The following is a 21,264-nucleotide window of genomic DNA, read 5'->3' on the forward strand; positions in this document are numbered from 1 at the left end:
AAAGAGATAAAAATCAAACCTTCAAAAAGTTGAGGTGGTTGAAGCGGGATCAAGCGCGACGAAATTCTGAGGAGCAAAATTTTCACGGCAGAGAAGATCGTCACTATGGGTGGGAAGTTGAAGATGAGAAAATCTGAGGGTGAGGGATGCGGTTAAGAACGTGGAGTGATGTGGTGGTGATGAAGGGTATTTTAGGTATTTTAAAAAACAGACCAATTTAGTTACTCTAGCCTACTCCGCTTTAATAAATAGTAGAAGATGTGAATAGTCTAGTCCAGTTACCGGCTCATCATCAATTTTTAGGCTCAAATAATTGAAACATCTTATAACGTTATTGTTGCATCACAAAATCTAAAGTGAAATGTATATGTCTCACGGCATTACCGTTCAACATGAATAGTAATAAGATAATTATCAAAAACGCAAAGCCACATTGTAAAACACTATATAACCTCATATGATTAAATACGACAATACACGATTGCGTATATTATTGCCAAGATATAATATACAGATAATATCTGAACATTTCACTCGTACAATATTATCAACATTTTCAAAAAAAACTGCTTATAAGATATGCATTGCTTGTAAATACATAACACTATGATCGACTGGATCTCTATTTGTATCCATCATTAATACAATATATACATACTAAATTTAGTAATAAAAAATATAAATATTTATAAAAAAGAATATTATAAATAATAATAATTAGTTTATTAAATATAAAAATAAAATTAATAATTATAACATAATCATTAATAAATAAAATATAACATTTTTACGCATATTTTTTAAATATTCAAATATGAAGTTTGCGCAAGTGAGCAGCGGACGCTGCATCCTCAGACATGACCTGTAATTTACAGGTCCGCGTGGACCATCTGCAGCTGGGACACTGCAATTTTATTGGCATCAAATGCACCATTTTTTTAACCTTCGTTCCCAACAATGGCGTTTTGCAGTAATTTTGCAAAACGTCCGAAGTTACGGCAAAACGTTATTGCAAGAGCGGACGTTTGCAAAAATTGCAGCTTCCATTACCAATAGAATGGGACGCTGCAATGCAGCATCTCAGTAGTGTCTGTTGTTTAAGGCAGCTAACACGGACCGATTTGCAGGTCCATGTCTGACGCAGTACTAGTAGCATTCACTATCTTTGGAAGGGGACGATGCATGTGGTCCACACAATATTTTTTTGTGTAGGGGACCATGTGTACATTGTTGCAAAATTAATTGTGTATAAATTATTTATGTTGTGGATCTATCTAAGGATATTGTGATGCATTTATTTGTTTTCGGTTTAAATTATTATATGTTTAATCACTTGGTTGTGTACTACCAAAATTTTAAATTATAATGCGATTTCAATCTTTATATTTTCATTCATATTCATACTTTCATTCATTCACGGTCAACAATATAGTACTCACATTTGCACAAACTTCATATTTAAGTATTTGAAAACCACACATAAAAAGTATATCATTGATTTTATTACTATATTTAATAAATAAATTATTATTATTTATTATATATTTTTTCTAAGGCAAAAACTTGTGTGAGACGGTCTCACGGATCATATTTGTGAGACGGATCTCTTATTTGGGTTATCCATGAAAAATTATTACTTTTTATGCTAAGAGTATTTTTTTTTATTGTGAATATGGGTAGGGTTGACCCATCTCACGTATTAATATCCGTGAAACAGTCTTACATGAGACCCACTCTTTTTCTAAATATTTTTTTCAAATAATAATTTATTATTTATATCATTTAAGTTACATGATGACAGCAAATCGAGGTCCAGTCTATCCCAATGTTTTGTAATTGCAAATGACACATATTTCATCGCATTTTTTTTAAATTGTTGATCATGTAATATGAGTGAAGCGTTCGGATGATCTTATCTGTGTGTGATATCTTGACAATAATAAACATAATCGCGTGCTAATGTATTTAAATCGTATGTGGTTATATAGTGTTTTATAATGTGGTTTTCTCGTTTTTGATAACACATGCTCTTGTTAAACGATGACGTCGTGATACACATGGTTTAACTTTAGATGTGGTGAGATGAAAATTATGTTATAAGATGTTTCGATTATTTGGGATCTAAAAATTGAAGATGAATCGGTACTGGAGTAGACTATTCACATACAGTAAATGAATGCAACTTGTATGCCTCAATTAGCTAAGATATGAGCATCTACCATCGCATTTTAAAGACAGTCACTTATCTATGACCTCGTTACACGCTCATAGTGAATCTACAAGTATTAATAATGATATCTCAAAGGTTGATGTGATTAAATATAATTGATGTGCAGCGTTGATGATAATAAGATGAATAATGTTTCTAGATTATCAAAGAGGATGAATTCTCTTCTAACTTAATTTATAACTCCATGAAATAATACATGTAATGATTTCTGTTGCAACTTGCACATGGAGTAAGCTTTTTTCAATGAATGATTGGTATCATGAATCTGTTGAGATAAATAGGGACGATAATACACGGGTTTGGTCAATCCCAAGATACGTCCCACCGAGATAGAGTGAAGAGAGCTTTTAAATATTGTCAAATGATTGAAACAAAAAAGTTCACCTAACCATTTTAAAAACTTGTTAGGAAAAAAATTAATTCTAGGGTGAGACGAATTCACACAATTATTCACCATTCATGCACATGTAATTTCAAAATTAAAAGATCAATCTAAGTACAACTAGGCTGGAAAAAGTCGTTATGATCGAAATCCCAAGTTTGAACCGTAAAAACTTCACCCATTATACAAACCAGAAATCCAAGGAAAATAAAGAAATCTGAGCATAAATTTTCTTACACAAGGGATACATTTCTCTTGCGAACATTAACGTCATCTGTCCGTATGCGGACAGCCGAAGAGATTCAAATGCGGGTACCCGATATCGTATTATTTCCCTTGTTTGGCAAAGTGGGGTTAGCTTTTTCTTACCTTTTGTGATAATCGCAGGTTCTGTGTTCTCTGCATATAAAGCTGTTTTTGATCTCAGCTTTCCTCTTCGGATATTCTTTTTGCCTCAAGGTTTAAAATATGTAGCTTATTGCTTGTAACATCTTGTTTACCTTTTCCATTTTCTTACACATTTATCAAAGAAATCTTATGGGTTTTCCCTTGAATCGTGAGACAGATTGACGAAACTTGTTCCACCTCGAGTAATACTTGCGACGCAGGTTTGATCTGCGGCTCTTGTCCCGCGAATGGCAACACCCGGGCCCGATGCACTCGCGTTCAGCCGCTGATTCCCACCACCAAGGTACCCCATATATATCGTTTTTCCTGATCTTGATTGAATATGGGTTTGGATTTCTTATCTGGGTTTCTGGATCAGGTTAAAGGGTTGCCGTTTAACAAGTATTCATGGCTGACGACCCACAATTCGTACGCTCGGACCGGGTCGACATCGGGGACGGGCTCTGTTCTCTTGTCTCCCATCAATCAGGAAGATTCCGTCACCAATCAGCTCCAAGTAATGTGACAGTATTTTGATTTCATTGTTAGCTGAATATTTTTAAAAATTCGAAACTTTTGCAGAATGGTGTGCGAGGGCTTATGCTTGATATGTATGACTTCAACGATGACATTTGGTTGTGTCACTCCTTCGGCGGAAATTGTTTAAATGTCACCGCGTTTGTAAGTTCGTCTGTATATACCTTTCGAATTGTAGATTGTTTATTTGCTTACAACCTTGTCAGTTATTTATATGTTACATGTCTTTTGATATGTTACAACCAGCAACCTGCGATTAACGTGTTGAATGAAATTCAAGATTTTCTCGAAAAGAATCCGACCGAAATCGTCACCATATTCATTGAGGACTATGTGACATCTCCTCAAGGCTTGACGAAAGTGTTTAATGCATCTGGCCTGAGTCAATACTGGTTCCCTTTATCTGAAATGCCTAAAAACGGTGGAGATTGGCCGACGGTGGATGATATGGTTCAGAAGAATTATCGGTTGCTGGTCTTTACCTCTAAATCCTCGAAGGAGGCTTCTGAAAGTATAGCATATGAATGGAACTACGTGGTGGAAAATCAGTGTGAGTTGTAATCGTTCCTTGATTCGACCGTAAATTTAAAAACTTTAATTGACAATAGAGTGTCGGGCACTTTAAGAAAAATAGATATTCATAATGTTGTCACTCAAAGTTTTAAAACCATACAGCTTATGCGTGCAATGTTCGGTTTAATATACCACGCCGGTAGCTATTAGACAATGGCTGCTGTCCAACAAATTTACACGAGACCAAAATCTTGAAATATGACATGAATGGATAACTGTGTTTCCAGTTTTGTGTTATTGAAGAATGAATATCTTTAACTTGCAGCATGTTTACAAATTACAAGGAGCTGTTAATAAGTAATATTGTCAAAGTGCAGATGGTAACGGTGGGATGAATGGTTCTTGTTTCAGTCGTTCTGAATCATCCCCCATGAACACGACTTCAAAATCTTTGGTCTTGATGAACTACTTCCCAACGGATCCTAATGCAACAGAGGCTTGTGTAGACAATTCTAAGGATCTGGCCACTATGATGAAGACTTGTTATGACGCAGATGGTAAACGGTGGCCAAATTTCATCGCAGTTGATTTTTACCAGGTATAGGTACAGTACACGCGACTAGATTTATTTTTGCAATCTGAAGAACCTTAATAAGTAATATTGTCAAACTTTATGCAATCCTTTCTCAAGTCTTTCTTGCTTTCTTTTGTTGCAGAGGAGTGACGGGGGAGGTGCAGCCGAAGCTGTTGATGAAGCAAACGGACATATGACATGTGGTTGTGTCAGCATAGCCTATTGCAGGGTATGCTAGTTAGCCAAGTGACGATTTTTCATAATTTACATGTCGAAACACACATTTCTTGCATGTTTCTTGCAACATAAGAGTTATTGGACACTGATTTAGTCTAAGTAACTTATATGTGTACAAATTTTGGCAGGCGAATGCGACATCTGGTACATGTGACGTCCCCTTACTTTCGCCTCCACCACCGGCTCAATTACCTCCAGACGCCACCACAGCACAAGATCCTGGAAGTGGTTCCTGGATTATCAGACCACTCCGACTTCATCGGATTATTTTGATAATTTCAAACATGGTTCTCTTGCTGTGTAATTCCCACCTATTTGGCTACAATTCCTTTTCTATTTAAGAAACATACTGGAAATATACCGTTGGCTTGTGGCAGTCACCAGTGTTTTTGGCGGCAACCAGAGAGATATTTGTATGCTATGAATTTCACTGGATCACATTTTTTAATGAACAACACCTATTTGTTCATTTATTTACGTCTTTCCAATCTTTCTTTCACCTGAAACGAATATTATCATAAAATCGGACAGTTTAAATTTGGGTCACTTTGCAAGAATATAACCAGATAATCCTATTTTTGAAGAGTGTTGCACACCCATTTCTGCAAGAAGATAACCAGATAATCCTATGTTTTATCATCTCATCTTACATCGTCTCATTTTATAAGTATTACCGTGCTCTGAGTTATAATCTTATCATGAATTGGTTCAAATCGTTTGGGGGATTATCTTAATCAATACGCGGACAAATAAATACTATTAATTAACATATAATAAGATATATCAATCAAACAGCGATGTATAAAACCATTTCCCCACAATATTCTTATTTTTACAAGAAAATACATAATCAAGAATATTTATGTACAAATAATTAGATACAAGAAATATTGGTTTAATGTAATAAAATAATGTAGTTACATAAAGATCCATGGTATATCCGTAAAATTTTATTACATATCATTTAACATCTTATATTATAAAATTTAGATTTGTGACACTTATTATATAGTTTTTTAAAAAAATATTATCATCGTATATGCTATCCAAGGCGTCACATGATTCCCTATAATGGGCCGGTCAGACCAATATTGGTTCAATATTTACAGTCAGGCCCAAGTCCATTTAGCTTAACCTTCCCCCATTGGCAGCGGTAAGTGAGAAAGCACTGAATCCACTAACCAACTCCCGAGGGCATCCGGAAACGGACATGAAGGTGTGCGGTGGGGCTGGAATTTTAAATATTAAAATTTTTTAATATTTTAAATTGATATATCCGAATTAATATCATATTATTCTAAAATTTATATATATATATATATATATATATATAAAAATTGAGCTAGGCCGGATAAAGAACTACGTGGCTCCGCCTCTGACGCCTAGTGACGGAACTAGAAATATGACTCCCTCTAAATTAGAATTTTAAACTCTAAAATCTTTTAATATTTTAAATTGATTTACCTGAATTAATACAAAATTATTCCAAAATCATACAAAATTTACATATACATTTATAAAAAAAAAAAAAAAATTGGGCACACGGGCTTTTAAACCGAGTAAAGGTAAAGAACCATGTGGCTCCGCCTCTAGATGGAGTAGTGTTCGGACTTCCACACGCCGCCGCTTTACCCACTCTGATTTTCAGACACTGCCGTCCCACTCTGCGCTGCTACTCCTCTTCTTTCCTGGTACGGTAACCAGCCATTCCTGTTTTGTCTGTCTATACTACGGTGCATTTTCATTTTTTGGCTTCACGCTTAAATACACGCACAAACAGCTAAAGAGTTTCGGTGTGTGAATGGCAGACCACGTTCATTAGAAAAGATGTAGCTGCTACACAACCACCTGAGAATTTGAATCATCTTCTCAAATTGCTTCAGGTTAGCGGTTCGTTATTTTCTTGAGTATTTGCCGTTTTACTTGATATTTTTAAGAAATAAATTCGATTCAGTTTTGGATTGAGAGTGCTGCCACTTATGTTGCATGAAAAGTGATAGAAGTGGTAGCGTGCACTTTCAGGTAAGTGCTTAATTTTAGCGGTCGAAGTTCAAAGCGCCATCCTTTTAGTTGATAGTAACTGATAATCTTAAACCAAGAAGAATTTCTCAACAAGATTTTGTTCGTTTATATAAATTGAAATTTGAGGTAATATCATAGCTTTCAAACGCGATAAGAAGAACTGTTTTGTAGCACACATATTGCTTTGGCAAGGACAGAACGGTGAACAAAAGTTAACGATCGTGTATCCCATTTGCTAAGTGTGTTTATAATTCATGTATTGTTTTGGGTATGTATAAAAAAAAAGATCGGGCCCCTTAGAGTATGGGCTCTGATGTCGACCGACTCATGAGATTCGCCTCAAGTACGAGTCTGATTGCTGCTTCCATCTTCAATATTTGGCACTCTTGATCCTATGTTCATTTTGATACCGATACATGCGTAATATTTTGATTTTATTCTGGTTAGAAAGTTGCTAACTTAGCTCAATGGGAGGATGAGCAAATCGAGTACATTAAAGAGAAGGTTACAGCCGAGGGGAGGCAACTCAGGCAAGAAGATTTGGAAACGGGGGAGGAAGCCGCTCAAGTTTGGTCATGAGTGATGGATGATTCGTTTTCGTTTAATCGATCGAGCATCCTCTTTCTTATGCGTGACAAACCTGCTTATCTGCCTGCAGGTTTCATTGGATGAGGCTGCCTTTTTATTGGATCTAGCTTCAGTTGGAGGGACTTGGGATTAGTCTTTGGAGAGAATTGCCGAATGCTACAGAGAAGCCGAGCTCGAAGATATTGCGAAATTCATACTTTACAGAGATTGATGTTGAATGTAGGCATAAAATTTCTGTGCCTGTATCATTCCGAGATTATTTGTATATCGAATTTTGCTGTTGCTGCCAAATTATAGTTTCCAAGAGCCAACGAGAAGGAATATATGTTTCAAGCTTATGGTTCTGACTTCGCATTGCATGTGTGTTGGTGTTCAAAAAAGAATTGTTACATATGTTGGATAAACCTTTAATTTATGTAAATTAGAAAGAATAGGAAGATGTCTTATTTTAGAGCATCTTCCAAATCTATGCGACTTTTTGATTGAGAGAATTGGAGTAATCCCCCTATCATTTATTGTCTGTTTTTATATTAAACAAACAGGTAAGTCCGCCAAACCCCGCCATGTTACCCGCGGTGGAGGCCGAGTTTGGATTGAGTTATTCTAATTTAAATTCTTATTTTCGCTCCATCCATTGTTAGTTTAATTTTTTGTAGGAATAAATGTAACGTTTTTTAATTTTTTTATATTTGAAATTCAGATTTTAAATATTCGTTCTTATGCTTATCCCGTGAACATCACATATTATCATAGAACAAGTTTCAAATACATTCTCGTGCAAAATGTAAAATCAATTATAAATTTAGCGAAAATTCCCGTTCTAAATTTTTATGCGTCTTAATTTAAGAATGTAAGTGTTATTAAATTAACTATAATTTCAATTTATTTCAAATGATTCGATTCCTTCTTATCAATGATTCGAATCAAGATAATCAACCCATGGCCCTTTTATCGTAAAATAAAAAATTTCATGTTCCATCAAATCATATGAAAAGAAGATTCCGAGTGACCCGACCCGTAATCAATATTCTTGATGCCTACTTTTACCAAATTTCTTTTCAAAAAAAGCGGCACTATGGGAGACGATCACTTTTACAGTTGAGCTAGCTCAGACAATATTTTAAGAATCTAGGTATTTAAGTCTGAAAGTTCCTTGGGTCTAGTGTTGACAAGACGAAAGAAACTACTTTCCAGGTGTGGGATATTCTATGAGTGACGGTACATGGACATGGGTCAAAGCTCATGCTAGACTATACTAACGACTCATTATCGATAATGGTACATGGATATGGACCGAGACCCAAGTTGATTCTGCCTATTCACTTATCATCATCACATCAACACCCTCTAATGCTATCACCCCTAATTTTACATGTCTAATAATGTTATCCTAAGGGGTGGGCAATAGGTAAAACAATAGGCGAGGTACCTAATTTTGGTAAAAATAAAAATTATGAACTGTAAATCAAATGCATAATAATGATTCTTACCCATTTGCACACAAAAAAATGTTGGGGGCTTTAACTTCTACACCATACTGATTCCCCAAGAAAATTGTCTTCAATAATATTCTTCCACATTTTATTTTATCTTCTATGAATTTTCGGACAATAATATACACTCATACCAATGCTTTATATCCTCAGTTTACATTTTAATTACTACATCGGTTTTTTTCGATTACATGGAGTGAGGTTTTTTACGTACTTTTTTTTAAAGAAAAATTAAATTTATAAGCGAATATCATAAATCTCGAAATATATAAATATATAATTAGTTACTGATCGAAACATTAGTTTTAATGGGACAACGCTTATTCTTTAATAGTTTTTTTAATAAATGTCATTGCATTAGCATAGAGATTTACCAGTGTGTACGAGTTTCCACGTAATAAAAAACATAAATTTTGTATCATGTAATGTTTACCAATAACAATTTGTAAAATGAAAATATCATAATTTAGCTTGAATTTCTAGATATAAAAATGGGTTATATATAAACGAGATCAAACAATCATTTGGATTCCGAACATAATCCAAATCAGACATATAATTTATAAATATTTTCAATTTTTTTAAATTAAAGTAATTCTGAAATTAACCAAATCAGACATGATGTTCATATAATCTATCCCGCAAACACTGATTAATGATGTCAGGGGAAAAATTTTAGGGCCAAAGTCAGAACCTCGTAAGTGACTTGTTCAAATTATGGGGCTTAATGCATGAAACCATACTCTATCTATATGTACAGTCAAATAGATATTAGTCAATGAATTAAAAGACTATATTTAAATAATGTTTCGATAATTATAATATTCATTCAGTGAAACTCATAAATATATAGCATAAATAAAAATTTCAATGTGAATTTTGGGGAACAAAAATTAATATTAAGCTGAATAGTTTTCTTAAGAAAAAGTAGGTGAAGGGAAAAAAAGATTCCGAAATTAATTGATATAATTCTTTAAATTTAAATTATTTCTCTAAAATTATCTTTTCCTTGTTAAATTGATTTCATTTTGTGAGATTTTGTCCTTCTAGATAATGAGATAATTGTATAAATATATTCTAGATATAATATTTATAATGATGACATGGTATCATTAATGTTTAAATATAGTTTATTTCTAATTAAATTTGATATCATACATAATATCCCTAAATAGGGATATGGAAGTATGAAATATGATATCATATATAATATTCCGTTTGTTATGGTAATGTAAGTATTCGTAAGATCTAACCTAATATTTAGAAGTTCAAACTTCATAATATGTAAATTTTTTTATCAGAAATATCGATGATTTGTAGTTCATCCACAATAAATCATTTTTTTTTATTTTAATTTTTCTATGATGTTTAGTTTTCTAAAAATTTATTTTGAATTTATTCTTCTCAAAAAAATTAGGTAAATATGCATAAATTCATTAAAATAATTCAAATTTGAAAAAAATTACAATTGTTGATGATAATAAGTTTGAGTATGATGTGGATATCTGATCATCCGACAAGTATGACATGTAGATAAAAATTGAATAGCTTACGATGATGTGAATATAGATAAATATAATAAATGAGTATGATGACAGATAATATGAAATTCTACCCGAATCCGAATCATTATCATCCCTAAAAATTATGTTTTTGGAATTCGAAACACGATTGTAACAATCTCATATTCAAACATTAAAAAAAAGATAAATATAATAAATGAGTATGATGACAGATAATATGAAATTCTATCGAATCCGAACCATTATCATTATGTTTTTGGAATTCGAAACACGATTGTAACAATCTCATACTCAATTATTAAAAAAAAATATTTCATTATTAAATTATCAATTATTTTTACTCCAGTAATTTATAGCCAATCTTGTACATCTGAAATCGTGTTTTTAATAGATTATTTTATTTTACGTTTGTTGCACACACAAGACTATATTTTATTGGGTCTAGAATAGATGAGAAGCAAAATATGTATCTAGATATTTTGTAAAACCTAGTTTATTTAGAACGTGGATATAACCGACTTTGTACGGTCAAAGTATAACCACACAATTTAGATTATTATATACTTATAATAATAATATTTGTTTTTACATTATTAAAATAAAAGGCGCATGATTCTCCATTCATCGTAATCCTCTTCTATTTTTTTCACGAAAAGTGTCGAAGTTAAACCAATTGCTTTATAAATGAATAATTTATTATTTAATAAAATAATACAATTTATTATTTAATAAAATAATACAATGACGTGACGTCACAGATGACGAAATTTTGGAAATACTTTAATATTTTTTTTCCTGAACTGTGAATATTAAAAAGTCTTTGAGGATCAATTCTTCAAATCTTGATACGCATACAAGATTATTATTTCAATTTCATCTTCGGGATAACCAAAGGTTTTTCTGTTTTAATAATAAAATGAATTAATCCACGCAGGTTTATATCCATCCTAAATATTTGGCTTAATAATATGAATGTTGTTCCCCCATGGTTCACCCTCCAAAAGTAAAATTGGATGCGATCCAAATCTATGCACACTCAGAATAGAACTTCGAGCCAAATTAATCATGACTGCTTGTCTTCTGGAATAAATCATGCAGATGAAAAGTCGAGAATGTTATATACCCAAAACGTTTGGATATAGAGATCTCCGGGGAGGATCGGGTCGTGAGCATTGAATGATCCCAAGTCATGGATTAAGTCATGACAAGTTTTGGACCAGTCCGATAACAGCCAGACAAATGGATACCCGAGACATCATCTATCTGAGCTACCAGAAGCCTGAGCTCTCAGACGAGTTCCCGGATGATGACCCTTTACCTGAGTTACCTTGATAATATCACCGCACTCGAGTGCACAAATATGTTGTACCTTATCTTGGTAATCATTACAATCAAAATCATATGAATTTGATAGAGCGAAATGGACAGTTTGGTGTGTCAGAGAAGTTGGTGTCAAAAAACATGATATAGACAATCATCTTGCCATAATTAGTAAGTGGACACTAAAAACAATGTATCATTGACTTTTTTTCTATAAATACTAGGTTTGTTTAACATTAAAAGATTTATGATTCACATATATGCTGCCCACATCATTTACTAATCATTGACATAGTTTTCTCTGAGTTACATTGGTTTTCTTCGTTCATCTGATGACTTTAGCATCGGAGTGGCCTAGCCGAACTCACCTCTGACGCCTTTCACGTGATTATCTTTGTGTTTGCAGGTCAGTATATGCCTTTTCCGGGAGAAAAACCTTTGATTTAGACGTATCTCGGGTGTAAATATATATATATATATATATATAAATATATATATATTATATTATCTATACTATTATATTAAGTGTGAGGGACTTAGAATAACTACCTTTGAGGACACCAAAATATTTTATTCCCTAATTACCCTTCTTACTCTACTAAAAACCTTTTCAAGTCACTCCATATTTTAAATATAAAAAAATCAAAACAAAACTTCCCTTTTAAATCGAACAATTTTTATAAAATTGAAAATAATTTCATGTTATTTATTTAATATTATTTAATCAAAATAAAAATAATAATAGCACATGCAATGTATGTGAATCTTTTACTAGTATATATTAAGGTTGAGCACATGATAGTAACTACCTAGGAGGACACCAAATTTCTCTTCCAAATTTACCCTTATATGATACTAATATTACACTTTTGATTTTTGTTATTTTTTTTAAAAAAATTTCAACTCACACTTTTATTTTATTTGTTTATTTCAACAATTCAAATATCAATTTAGTTCTCTCCATAAATTTTCAAATTACACTTTAGTCCATCGATAATGATAAAAAAAATTGTACACACGCATCGCGTGTGCTTAATAACTAGTATATATAAAAGATCCATGTTAATTGATATATCCACTTAATTACTACTTTTTAGGGAAAAAAAATTTGATAAACATTTAAAAAAAAATCTTATTCGGGACTGTGGACTTTTGAAAGCTTTCGAAGATTTAGGTTACGTCCCTCTCGTCATAATAACAACGCATGTGTCTTTATTACTTTTGGCCATGAGAACTGATTCAAAGGACTTCTCCGATGCTGACAATTCATCACTATCCTCTCTAATCTCATTTCTCGTAAAAAAATTTACAAGTTTTGAAAAACTTTATTGATTCTTGATTTTCACTTCTGTAATCAATCTTCTAAACATAATCAATCAGTTTCAGTTAAAAAAAAATAAACTTGTTTGTTTCTTCACAAAAATTAAAAAAATAGTGAGAAAAATACAATTTATAGACTCCTTTTTTTAGGAGAAATTCCATTAACAATATCACAAGTCTTCACGTACAACAGCCTGACACACAAGGTAGTAGATTCAACAAATTTTTATCATTATTTAATTCAATTATAAAATGATCACATGTTTAATAAGAGAATATAATTAAAAAACAAGAAAATCTGATACTAAATATAGAAATTTTAAGCATAGCATTGAAATCTCTAGCAGATAAAGTTAACTAAAGAAAAGCTGCAAAAGCACTTCATTTTTGGTTTAATTATACCAGTTTTTACAGAGAGTCAGATAAACATATTCTTTTGACCAATCAAACTTGAAAAAAAAAAGAAGAATAAAAAAAATACTCTATAGCGAAGCTCAACGTGCTAATCTTTTGCAGACTTGCAGAAAAAACGGTGGCCTTTCTTGAGTTTCCGGGGAAAATTTCTTCAAGAACATATATATTTATATATTTATGAGGGTCGCATAAAAGAATGGATCCCATTTTTCTGCAGCCAATTCTGGTTCGGTGGGGATAGTATATTCTGGGCCTGTGGGAATCCTGATGATGCTGCAGCAGTAGCAAACACTTGAGCCTGATGATTCATTTGCCATTGCTGTTCATTTGTTGAGACATTACAAAAATCCACTCCTCCCCTGATTACATTCCTAACACCATTAATACTATTCGCGCCACTCCCCGGAAAATACTGCTGATGATGAATCTGTCACGTGTTATTCAGTTTCATGAAACATTATACACGAAGATGAACAAAATATGATCGAAGAATGAGACAATAATAAGGCGCGTACTTGATAATTCTGTGGGCTAAATGGTGTGGTGTACATTGGAAGAATGTGGGATTGGTTCTGTTTTCCGAATCGTCCGTTGTAGAGCGTCTCGCCGGAGGAATGGAGGTGTGTTTGGCTTAGAAGCTGCAAGGTTTCGGTCTCGTTGTATCCGTCTATTCGCTGATGATGAGCAGTTTCAGTTGAAGTCATTTGATGCTGGAAATTAAGCTGCATCTTTGTGATCATAATAGGGAAAAAAATTAACACCTTACAAGAAACTGTACGTATAAACGAGTGTCTATGTGTTTATGTATACCTCAGGCCTCAGTCCATGGCGTCTCCGATCAACTTCGAATTGATTGGACTTAGAGAGTTGATCTCTAAAACCCGATTCCCGACTCGATTTCGACGCTGAACTCCCCAGACTTAGGTCTAGATTGTAGTCTGTTGTTGCATTGCTTGGTGATACTATACACATACAAGAAAATTCTCCAAGAGTGAATTCATCCAAATTCAATCAGAAAGTAAAAATTTCGTCTAAAAATACCTGCCGATTTCATTTCTTCTTCATAAATGCTGGGATCAAAATTGGTAACAGCTTCCTTCCCATTACATTTTATGGCGGCTTTATCGTAAGCCCTATTCAAATTTAAAAAAAGCTCCCAAAGTCAATAAATTCGTCTATATTAATAAATTTCGGGAAAAAAAAAATCATGATTCTATCATCAAATTACTTGCAACTGTCGTAAAAATTATTTGTTATTAATTCCTAGCATGCACTTGGCCTTATCAAATATGTTGTCGGTCAAATTTAAGATAATATTAACAAAACGTAAAAAAACCCACCTGGCAGCTTCGACTTCTGTGTCGAAAAGACCCAAATAAACATATCTGTTTCAACAAAAGCAAGAAATAAACTCATAATCCCAATTTTAAGTATATTAAACAAGGATCAGCCAGCCAATAAACATAATCCCAAACGAGGGTTTTAAAGTATAATCATTAACTCACATATATAATTTAAAATAAAAATAAAAGGGTTACTTTTTCCCTAGAAATTGGCCCATTCTTGCTTCCCATCTACCACATTTGTGCAAAGTAACACCTCGATATTTAGAACTCCCTCTTGGATAACCAGTGCTCTGTCGCCTCAGCACATGCACAAATTCCTCCTTCGTTAAATTGCTGATCTGTAATTTAATTAACGAAATTAAATATTTCACAGACAAATCTTTTCGACACTGTTGTTAAACAGGAAAAGACACTGTACAAAATAATATATTTTAATTTAATTTTACAAGTGACTTGCCTGTTTTAAGTCATCTTCGTAATCTTCCAGGCTAAAGTTTATGTCTGCTTCAACTCCTCTGAATTTAATGGCTGCCTTATCATAGGCGCTGCGGTACATTTACATTTCAGATGTCCTTTCTGAAGATTTTTGTTCGAAGTAGTTCTGAAAATTTATGTTAAATGAATTATGATGATGGAGAGCAACTCACCGAGCTGCTGCATGCGCTGTATCGAATCCACCTAACACAAATTAAATGCACGAAAGATGAATATATTTCATTAATTTCATTGTTTTGCAGATTAGTTAGTGATGAAAATAATGTTTTCCAAGAAGAAAACCAACCTAGATAGACTTGTTTTCCGCAATCCCTGATCCAAGAAGAGAAATTATAAGTGAATAGAAAATGAAAAAGAAAAGATTTTTAATAAAGATGGGTATTACCAGATGTGGGATTCCCAGCGGCCAGTTCTCCGGTAGAAAGTGACTCCGCGGTACTGGGAGCTCCGGGACCTGGGTCCACGGCGGCTCTTCTTCTGAGGCTGAGAAACCTCCATCGTAGAATTCCCCGCGGCGGCGCCGTCGCTGGCTTCGAACTGGCAGAATTTGACTCCAACCCAGTGGGACCTGGGGATGTTGGTAAGTTCTCCACCTCTCATTCCCGACTCATCCACCGGGAAGAACTGCCGCGTCACCGGCGGAGATCCCGCACCGGCATCACCATCTTTAAGATCATTAGCCACAGAGAATCCAAAGATTCTGCTGTTCCTCTTCCTCCAGCCGCCCCTTTCAGCTTCCTCTTCTTCGGAAGCGTCCTCGATAACCACCGCCGATGAGCTGGAATTCGACACGGATCCAACCCACTTCACCTTCTCGTCCGAACACCCCTCCGATTCCTCACCCACCCTCCGATCCGGTGAATCATTAAGATTCCACATTCCACAAACCACAAAAGAAAAAGAACTAAAAAAAAAACAAAAATACGTCAAACACAACCACTGAACAAAACTACAGACGCCTTTCCCTCTTCTATTTCTCGTAAGTCTCCCCCTCTGCTACAATATCAAATAACTGTACACAGGCTCTGGAAGAACATAAAGAACCTACAACCATAGAGTAGAGAAAAAAAAGGCTTTTTCAAGAGAATTTCACCAACTGTTACGGTTTCCCATTTCCAACAGTAGGAGTAGATCTCTCATAATCACCATACATCTCCCCCAATCTAAGTTTCCCAATACCACATAGACAAGGCCTAATCACTACATGAATGGGGGTTAATTATAATAATCTAGCTAGAGCCTGTGAACCTAGAGAGGGAGAGGCATCCTTTTTCGCTGCTACGTCAATCAAGTCAGAAATAGTTCGAGGGTTTGTTTTATAAAACTCTTTCTATTTATATCACTCTGCTGTGCTGATGAAATTTACCATTCTCTTTCCTTAAAACTCTGTACGTACGTGTATGTATAAGTGTGTATATAGTTTTGTACGTTTTATTACACTTAGCTCTACCGTACTGTAAAATCTATTCATCAAATTTTTGTTCGACGTATAACTAATTCCAAAGAAAACACAAATAAATAGGTTTTTAGGGTTGTCCAAACACATTTATTCTTTTCTCCTTGCTTTTGAAAACTAAGAGATTTAAAATGCTAAAATTATTTTGAGTATGTCTTTTGTGAGACGATCTCACGAATCTTTATCTGTGACACATATCAACCTTAGCGATATTCACAATAAAAAGTAATACTCATAGCGTAAAAATTAATATTTTTTTATGGATGACCGAAATAAGATATCTGTCTTACAAAATACAACTCGTGAGATCGTCTCACACATTTTTTTTTCAAATATTTTTACATATGAGTTTTTGTTGCCATTTCATTGCATGTCGATCAAACATTTCACTGCTCCTTAAAATATCTTAATTATTATATTAATTTATTTTTCTCCAACGTAGCATATTTTTAATAGAAAGAACAACACCACTTTTCATTAAAAAATTGGGTGGAAAAAGACAGAACTATCTCTATCTTACGCAACTTTCCGACGTTAACCAAATCGAAAAGCAATTGCTTCTCTCTCCAAGGTATTTTTTTTTAAAAAAATAATAATTATCCCTAAAATACCCACCCACTAATAGAAGTAGACAGCACCTACACTCCATGGATAGTCTTACTACTCAATTACCTTGATTAGCAAAACTAATTATATTTTCTTTTTCATTCATTCATTCATTCCAAAAACCATCCAATCCAACCATTGATAAATTGGCAGTTAAATCATATTTAAGCCAAAATGTGAAGAAAGATCAAAACTAAGTTTTCATGATTAATAATATATAAAAAAAATTATTTAATTAATATAATTTAACTACATCTATCAAAACAATAAATGACGTAATATATAAACCTAGTAGATTTAAGATAAAATATGCGGATCTTGGAGTTCTAAAAATAACATAGGTGAATCAAAATTATAGTTATTAATATTTTTATATGCATATATTGCATACAAGAAGATCTAAGCATTGCCTGATTTTTTTATTTTTTTTTATCAAAATAGTATTTTTCTATCTTTTAATTATCAGTTATTTGACGGTCGATCTTATTGTATCAACATGCATTGTTTCTCGTTTTTATAAAATTATCATCTTTCTAGTGGAAACATGATAAAAATATATTTATTAATTATAAGATTAGAATTACAATTTCTAGAGATTTAAAAGGTTTTTCAATAACAATAATGTAGATAGATACATGTTGAATTGTCAAAATAAATTAAGAAACAATTTGTGTGAGACGAATATCTTGTTTTGGTCGGTCATCCATGAAAAGTATTACTTTTTATATTAAGAATATTATTTTTTATTGTGAATATCGATCCGATTTTATAAATGAAACATGTGAGTTGGGTCGGAAAATTATCGTATTATATAAAATAGAGGGGTTAAGATGGTAATGTTCGGATCCGCGACTGATTTGGCAACTTGAACTTCAATTTTCGGATGGGGGGATAATGGAGAAAAATGACCACGGGAGAGGGGCAGGAGGGTTCCGGTCTCAGAAAAGGAAAATGGAATAATGACAAGAAATGGAAAATATAGCGAGAAATGTCGAATCCGACGGGGTACGCTTTGTTGAGGCCCACCCCCCACCTTCCCTCATTTGTCATTTCACCCATCAATGCCTGTTGTACCTCTGTATTTATTCATCCCATCAAACCCCCCCCGCCCCCACTCTCACCTCCCCGCGCGTGTGCTTACCTGGCTCTGTTGTCACATCTCTAGTCTTAAATTACTCTTACGGCCTCTTCGTACAGACCAATATTTTGTTATAATCTGATTTTGTATTCGAAATATTGTCTTAAAATTAACATCGATCTTGTCATCATATTGATGTAAAAATAATGGTTCTTCCTTATTTTTTTAGAGAACAAAATTTCTATGAATTTATATCATTTATTCAACTATCTGAATTTGGTTTTTTATATTTTTCCTCGCAAAATCGTGAAAACATTAGCATTATATGAGCGATAAAATTATAATCAATTATAATAGTACAATTCGATATTTCAAATCGTACAATAATTCAAAAATAATTTTTCGATGAGCCTATCTAATAAAAATAATTATTACATCCCAACATATATATATATATATATATATATATATATATATATATATATATATATATATATATGTTAGTAAATATTAGAATTGTAACTCATTTTGTTTTTTAATATAAAAATTCATATCCCTAAATCAACTGTCATCGTCTAATTAACAAATTTATTCTTGAAAGAAAAATACTTTTAAAAGTACTATATATTCAAGCTGCTTTTATTTCAATATAAGATTGTGTAAAGATAATTTACAGTGATTACTAAAATAATTGAATATGATATACAATAGATATGATTAAGAGTCTGTTTATATTCGTGAGATGAGTTCACTCGAATCATATCTATAATAAAAAATAATATTTTTAACATGAAAAATAATATTCTCGTAAATTGAGTTGGATATGAAATATATATCATAAAATTAACTATGAGACAATCTCATGAGAATTTTTATTAATATTGTCGAGACTAGTTATGAGAACATGTGATTTATTTCTTTTTAACAATAAAAAAAGGCATGAGATTTATGGAGAGCCAATAAAAGAGTGTAAATGCAAGGCCATAAAAACATGTGAATGGTGACTAAAATGGAGAGTCCATATTCAAATTTATGGGAATCATAATTTACCTCCGTTGAGAAATAAATATTTTAACAAACATAGTGCAATTTTTCCCACCTCCCTCTAAATAATTCTGCTCCATTTGACGAAGCCTTTTATTTCCATTAATAGTGTGGAGCTTTCTCATTATTCTTTAGTCTCAATTTAGCTGTGTTTTTTAAAGTTACACATCAATAATGTATAATAATATCAGTAGGTGGAGAGGATTTTGTATAATTTGCCGTCTTTGGTGGAGCAAGTAATGGTTCTACCCTTGTAGGCAGTCTGAGTTATAATTATGTTTCGAAAACAGAATTTAAAAGATGACGATAATAATAATAATTATTATAATAATAAAGTTACTATTATTTAATAACATGCAAACCTGACTAGCATCATGTACATATTTTAGACATACAAGATTACTTTAAAGATTTCTTATTGATATCGAATGATGTGAATCTGCATGTTCGATCGAAATCTTGAGTATACGTGTTTGTTTGTCGCGTGAAACCACTAACGACATAGGTACTAACATATTGATATGTTTCATATACATTTCTTTTTTAATCTAAATATTTGGATGTGATTTTGAGCATGGAAGTTTTTTGATGTTTTTTTAGTGTAATTCAAGCTGAAAATCGGTCACGTCTCTTCGGATACTAGATAAATAGTTAAAGAAATTAAAGTGCATTTTAATTGGGTACTCAAATGTATTTGTATGCAAAATTGTGGTCAAACTATTCAAAATATGTGTTGCATAAATAATTTTCAAAGCTAATTTACCGTATTTTTTCCCCTTAATAAAAAGTTGATGTCATTTATTTATTTGTTTTTTTTTTATTCTCTATTATAGGATATTAATAAGAAAAGTAAGTAAACTAAAATTAAATCAAATTTTTGTTTTTCCCCCCGTGGACCACACATCCTTTAACCCATCTTTTTATCTCGGAATGCCCATTTTGGACATGGAATCAAACCTAACTTGGGCCTTGCTTCTATGTTGGGATAAAAATAAGAGGAAATATCATCTTATTAATTTACAACATAAATAAGTTATTAAATTGCATGAAAATTATTATAAATAGCTTACTTATTTATTTAATAGCTTACAACATAAATTAAGATTAAAATTGTACGATATAGAAGACCAAATCGCAAAGATATGTAAAATCAAAATATATTTTTCCCTATTTTTGTGTATTACTGTATTTCATATCGACTATTGCTGGATTGTCTAGCTCAATTAGCTTGTTGTTTTATAATGTGAAGCTCAAGTTAACTATTATATTTGAGTCATAAAAACAATAAATAAATGAAACTTTGATGTTTCTGAAAAAAACCCTAAACCCTAAAACCCCAAACCCTAATAGATTTTTAATCCCTACTATAGTAATAATAATAACTCACCGAGAATATTAATTTTCAATTTTTTCCGAAACAAAAACAAATGGAGCAATGCATTATACACAGAAGATAAATAAAATATCGAAAAGGGCCAATGGATTAGGTATAACTGAATTCTAATAAAAGTGTCGCCGAAACATTTTATAGTCGATAATAATTTCGATAGTAATGTTATAGTTCCACTCTAGGTATCTCCAACATCTTGCTTTACATGCAACAATGGGTTGCCATGCATATAATTGTTTCACGTCATATAATTTATAAACTTTACATTATAATTATGGTGGTGCATTTACAAATTGTCGGAACATAAAT

General features: G+C 32.7%; 2 protein-coding genes and 1 long non-coding RNA gene across 4 annotated transcripts; 2 read left to right on the forward strand and 1 right to left on the reverse strand.

The window, feature by feature from the left end:
* Positions 1–2,739: 2,739 nt before the first annotated feature.
* LOC140821312 (PI-PLC X domain-containing protein At5g67130-like) lies at positions 2,740–5,218 on the forward strand. Its single transcript, XM_073181778.1, has 9 exons — positions 2,740–2,924; positions 3,000–3,071; positions 3,178–3,303; positions 3,379–3,516; positions 3,582–3,680; positions 3,783–4,086; positions 4,427–4,647; positions 4,766–4,852; positions 4,989–5,218. The coding sequence occupies exons 1-9, from the start codon at positions 2,895–2,897 to the stop codon at positions 5,199–5,201; spliced, it is 1,290 nt and encodes a 429-aa protein (XP_073037879.1). The 5' UTR covers positions 2,740–2,894; the 3' UTR covers positions 5,202–5,218.
* A 1,248-nt stretch (positions 5,219–6,466) lies between these two features.
* On the forward strand, positions 6,467–7,961 carry LOC140821324 (uncharacterized). The gene is made up of 3 exons (XR_012115715.1): positions 6,467–6,551; positions 6,669–6,743; positions 7,330–7,961. It is a non-coding gene; the product is annotated as an uncharacterized lncRNA (long non-coding RNA).
* A 5,523-nt stretch (positions 7,962–13,484) lies between these two features.
* On the reverse strand, positions 13,485–16,704 carry LOC140821298 (floral homeotic protein APETALA 2-like). 2 transcript variants are annotated; one of them, XM_073181753.1, is made up of 10 exons: positions 15,767–16,704; positions 15,668–15,693; positions 15,534–15,564; positions 15,344–15,431; positions 15,079–15,224; positions 14,881–14,925; positions 14,582–14,673; positions 14,351–14,502; positions 14,056–14,262; positions 13,485–13,967 (listed from the first exon to the last, which is right to left on the reverse strand). In XM_073181753.1, exons 1-10 carry the CDS (start codon positions 16,258–16,260, stop codon positions 13,716–13,718), a joined length of 1,533 nt encoding a protein of 510 aa, XP_073037854.1. In that variant the 5' UTR covers positions 16,261–16,704; the 3' UTR covers positions 13,485–13,715. The 2 variants fall into 2 exon arrangements, with proteins under 2 accessions (XP_073037854.1, XP_073037853.1); XM_073181752.1 differs by having other exon boundaries at positions 14,056–14,268; positions 15,767–16,703.
* Positions 16,705–21,264: the final 4,560 nt, after the last annotated feature.

The sequence above is a fragment of the Primulina eburnea genome, unplaced genomic scaffold (assembly GCF_022965805.1).
Source record: "Primulina eburnea isolate SZY01 unplaced genomic scaffold, ASM2296580v1 ctg507_ERROPOS390280, whole genome shotgun sequence".
NCBI classification, from domain to species: domain Eukaryota; kingdom Viridiplantae; phylum Streptophyta; class Magnoliopsida; order Lamiales; family Gesneriaceae; genus Primulina; species Primulina eburnea.

Bases quoted from the DNA above. Each gene is read 5' to 3' on its own strand.
- LOC140821298 (XM_073181752.1), bottom strand. From the start codon at position 16,260: ATGTGGAATCTTAATGATTCACCGGATCGGAGGGTGGGTGAGGAATCG. The intron at 15,694-15,766 runs GTAATACCCATC...TTCTTGGATCAG, and splicing joins CGCTGGGAATCCCACATCTG to GGATTGCGGAAAACAAGTCT. The intron at 14,269-14,350 runs GTATACATAAAC...ATGATCACAAAG, and splicing joins GCCATGGACTGAGGCCTGAG to ATGCAGCTTAATTTCCAGCA.
- LOC140821312 (XM_073181778.1), top strand. From the start codon at position 2,895: ATGCGGACAGCCGAAGAGATTCAAATGCGG. The intron at 4,087-4,426 runs GTGAGTTGTAAT...GTCAAAGTGCAG, and splicing joins CTACGTGGTGGAAAATCAGT to ATGGTAACGGTGGGATGAAT. The intron at 4,648-4,765 runs GTATAGGTACAG...CTTTTGTTGCAG, and splicing joins TCGCAGTTGATTTTTACCAG to AGGAGTGACGGGGGAGGTGC.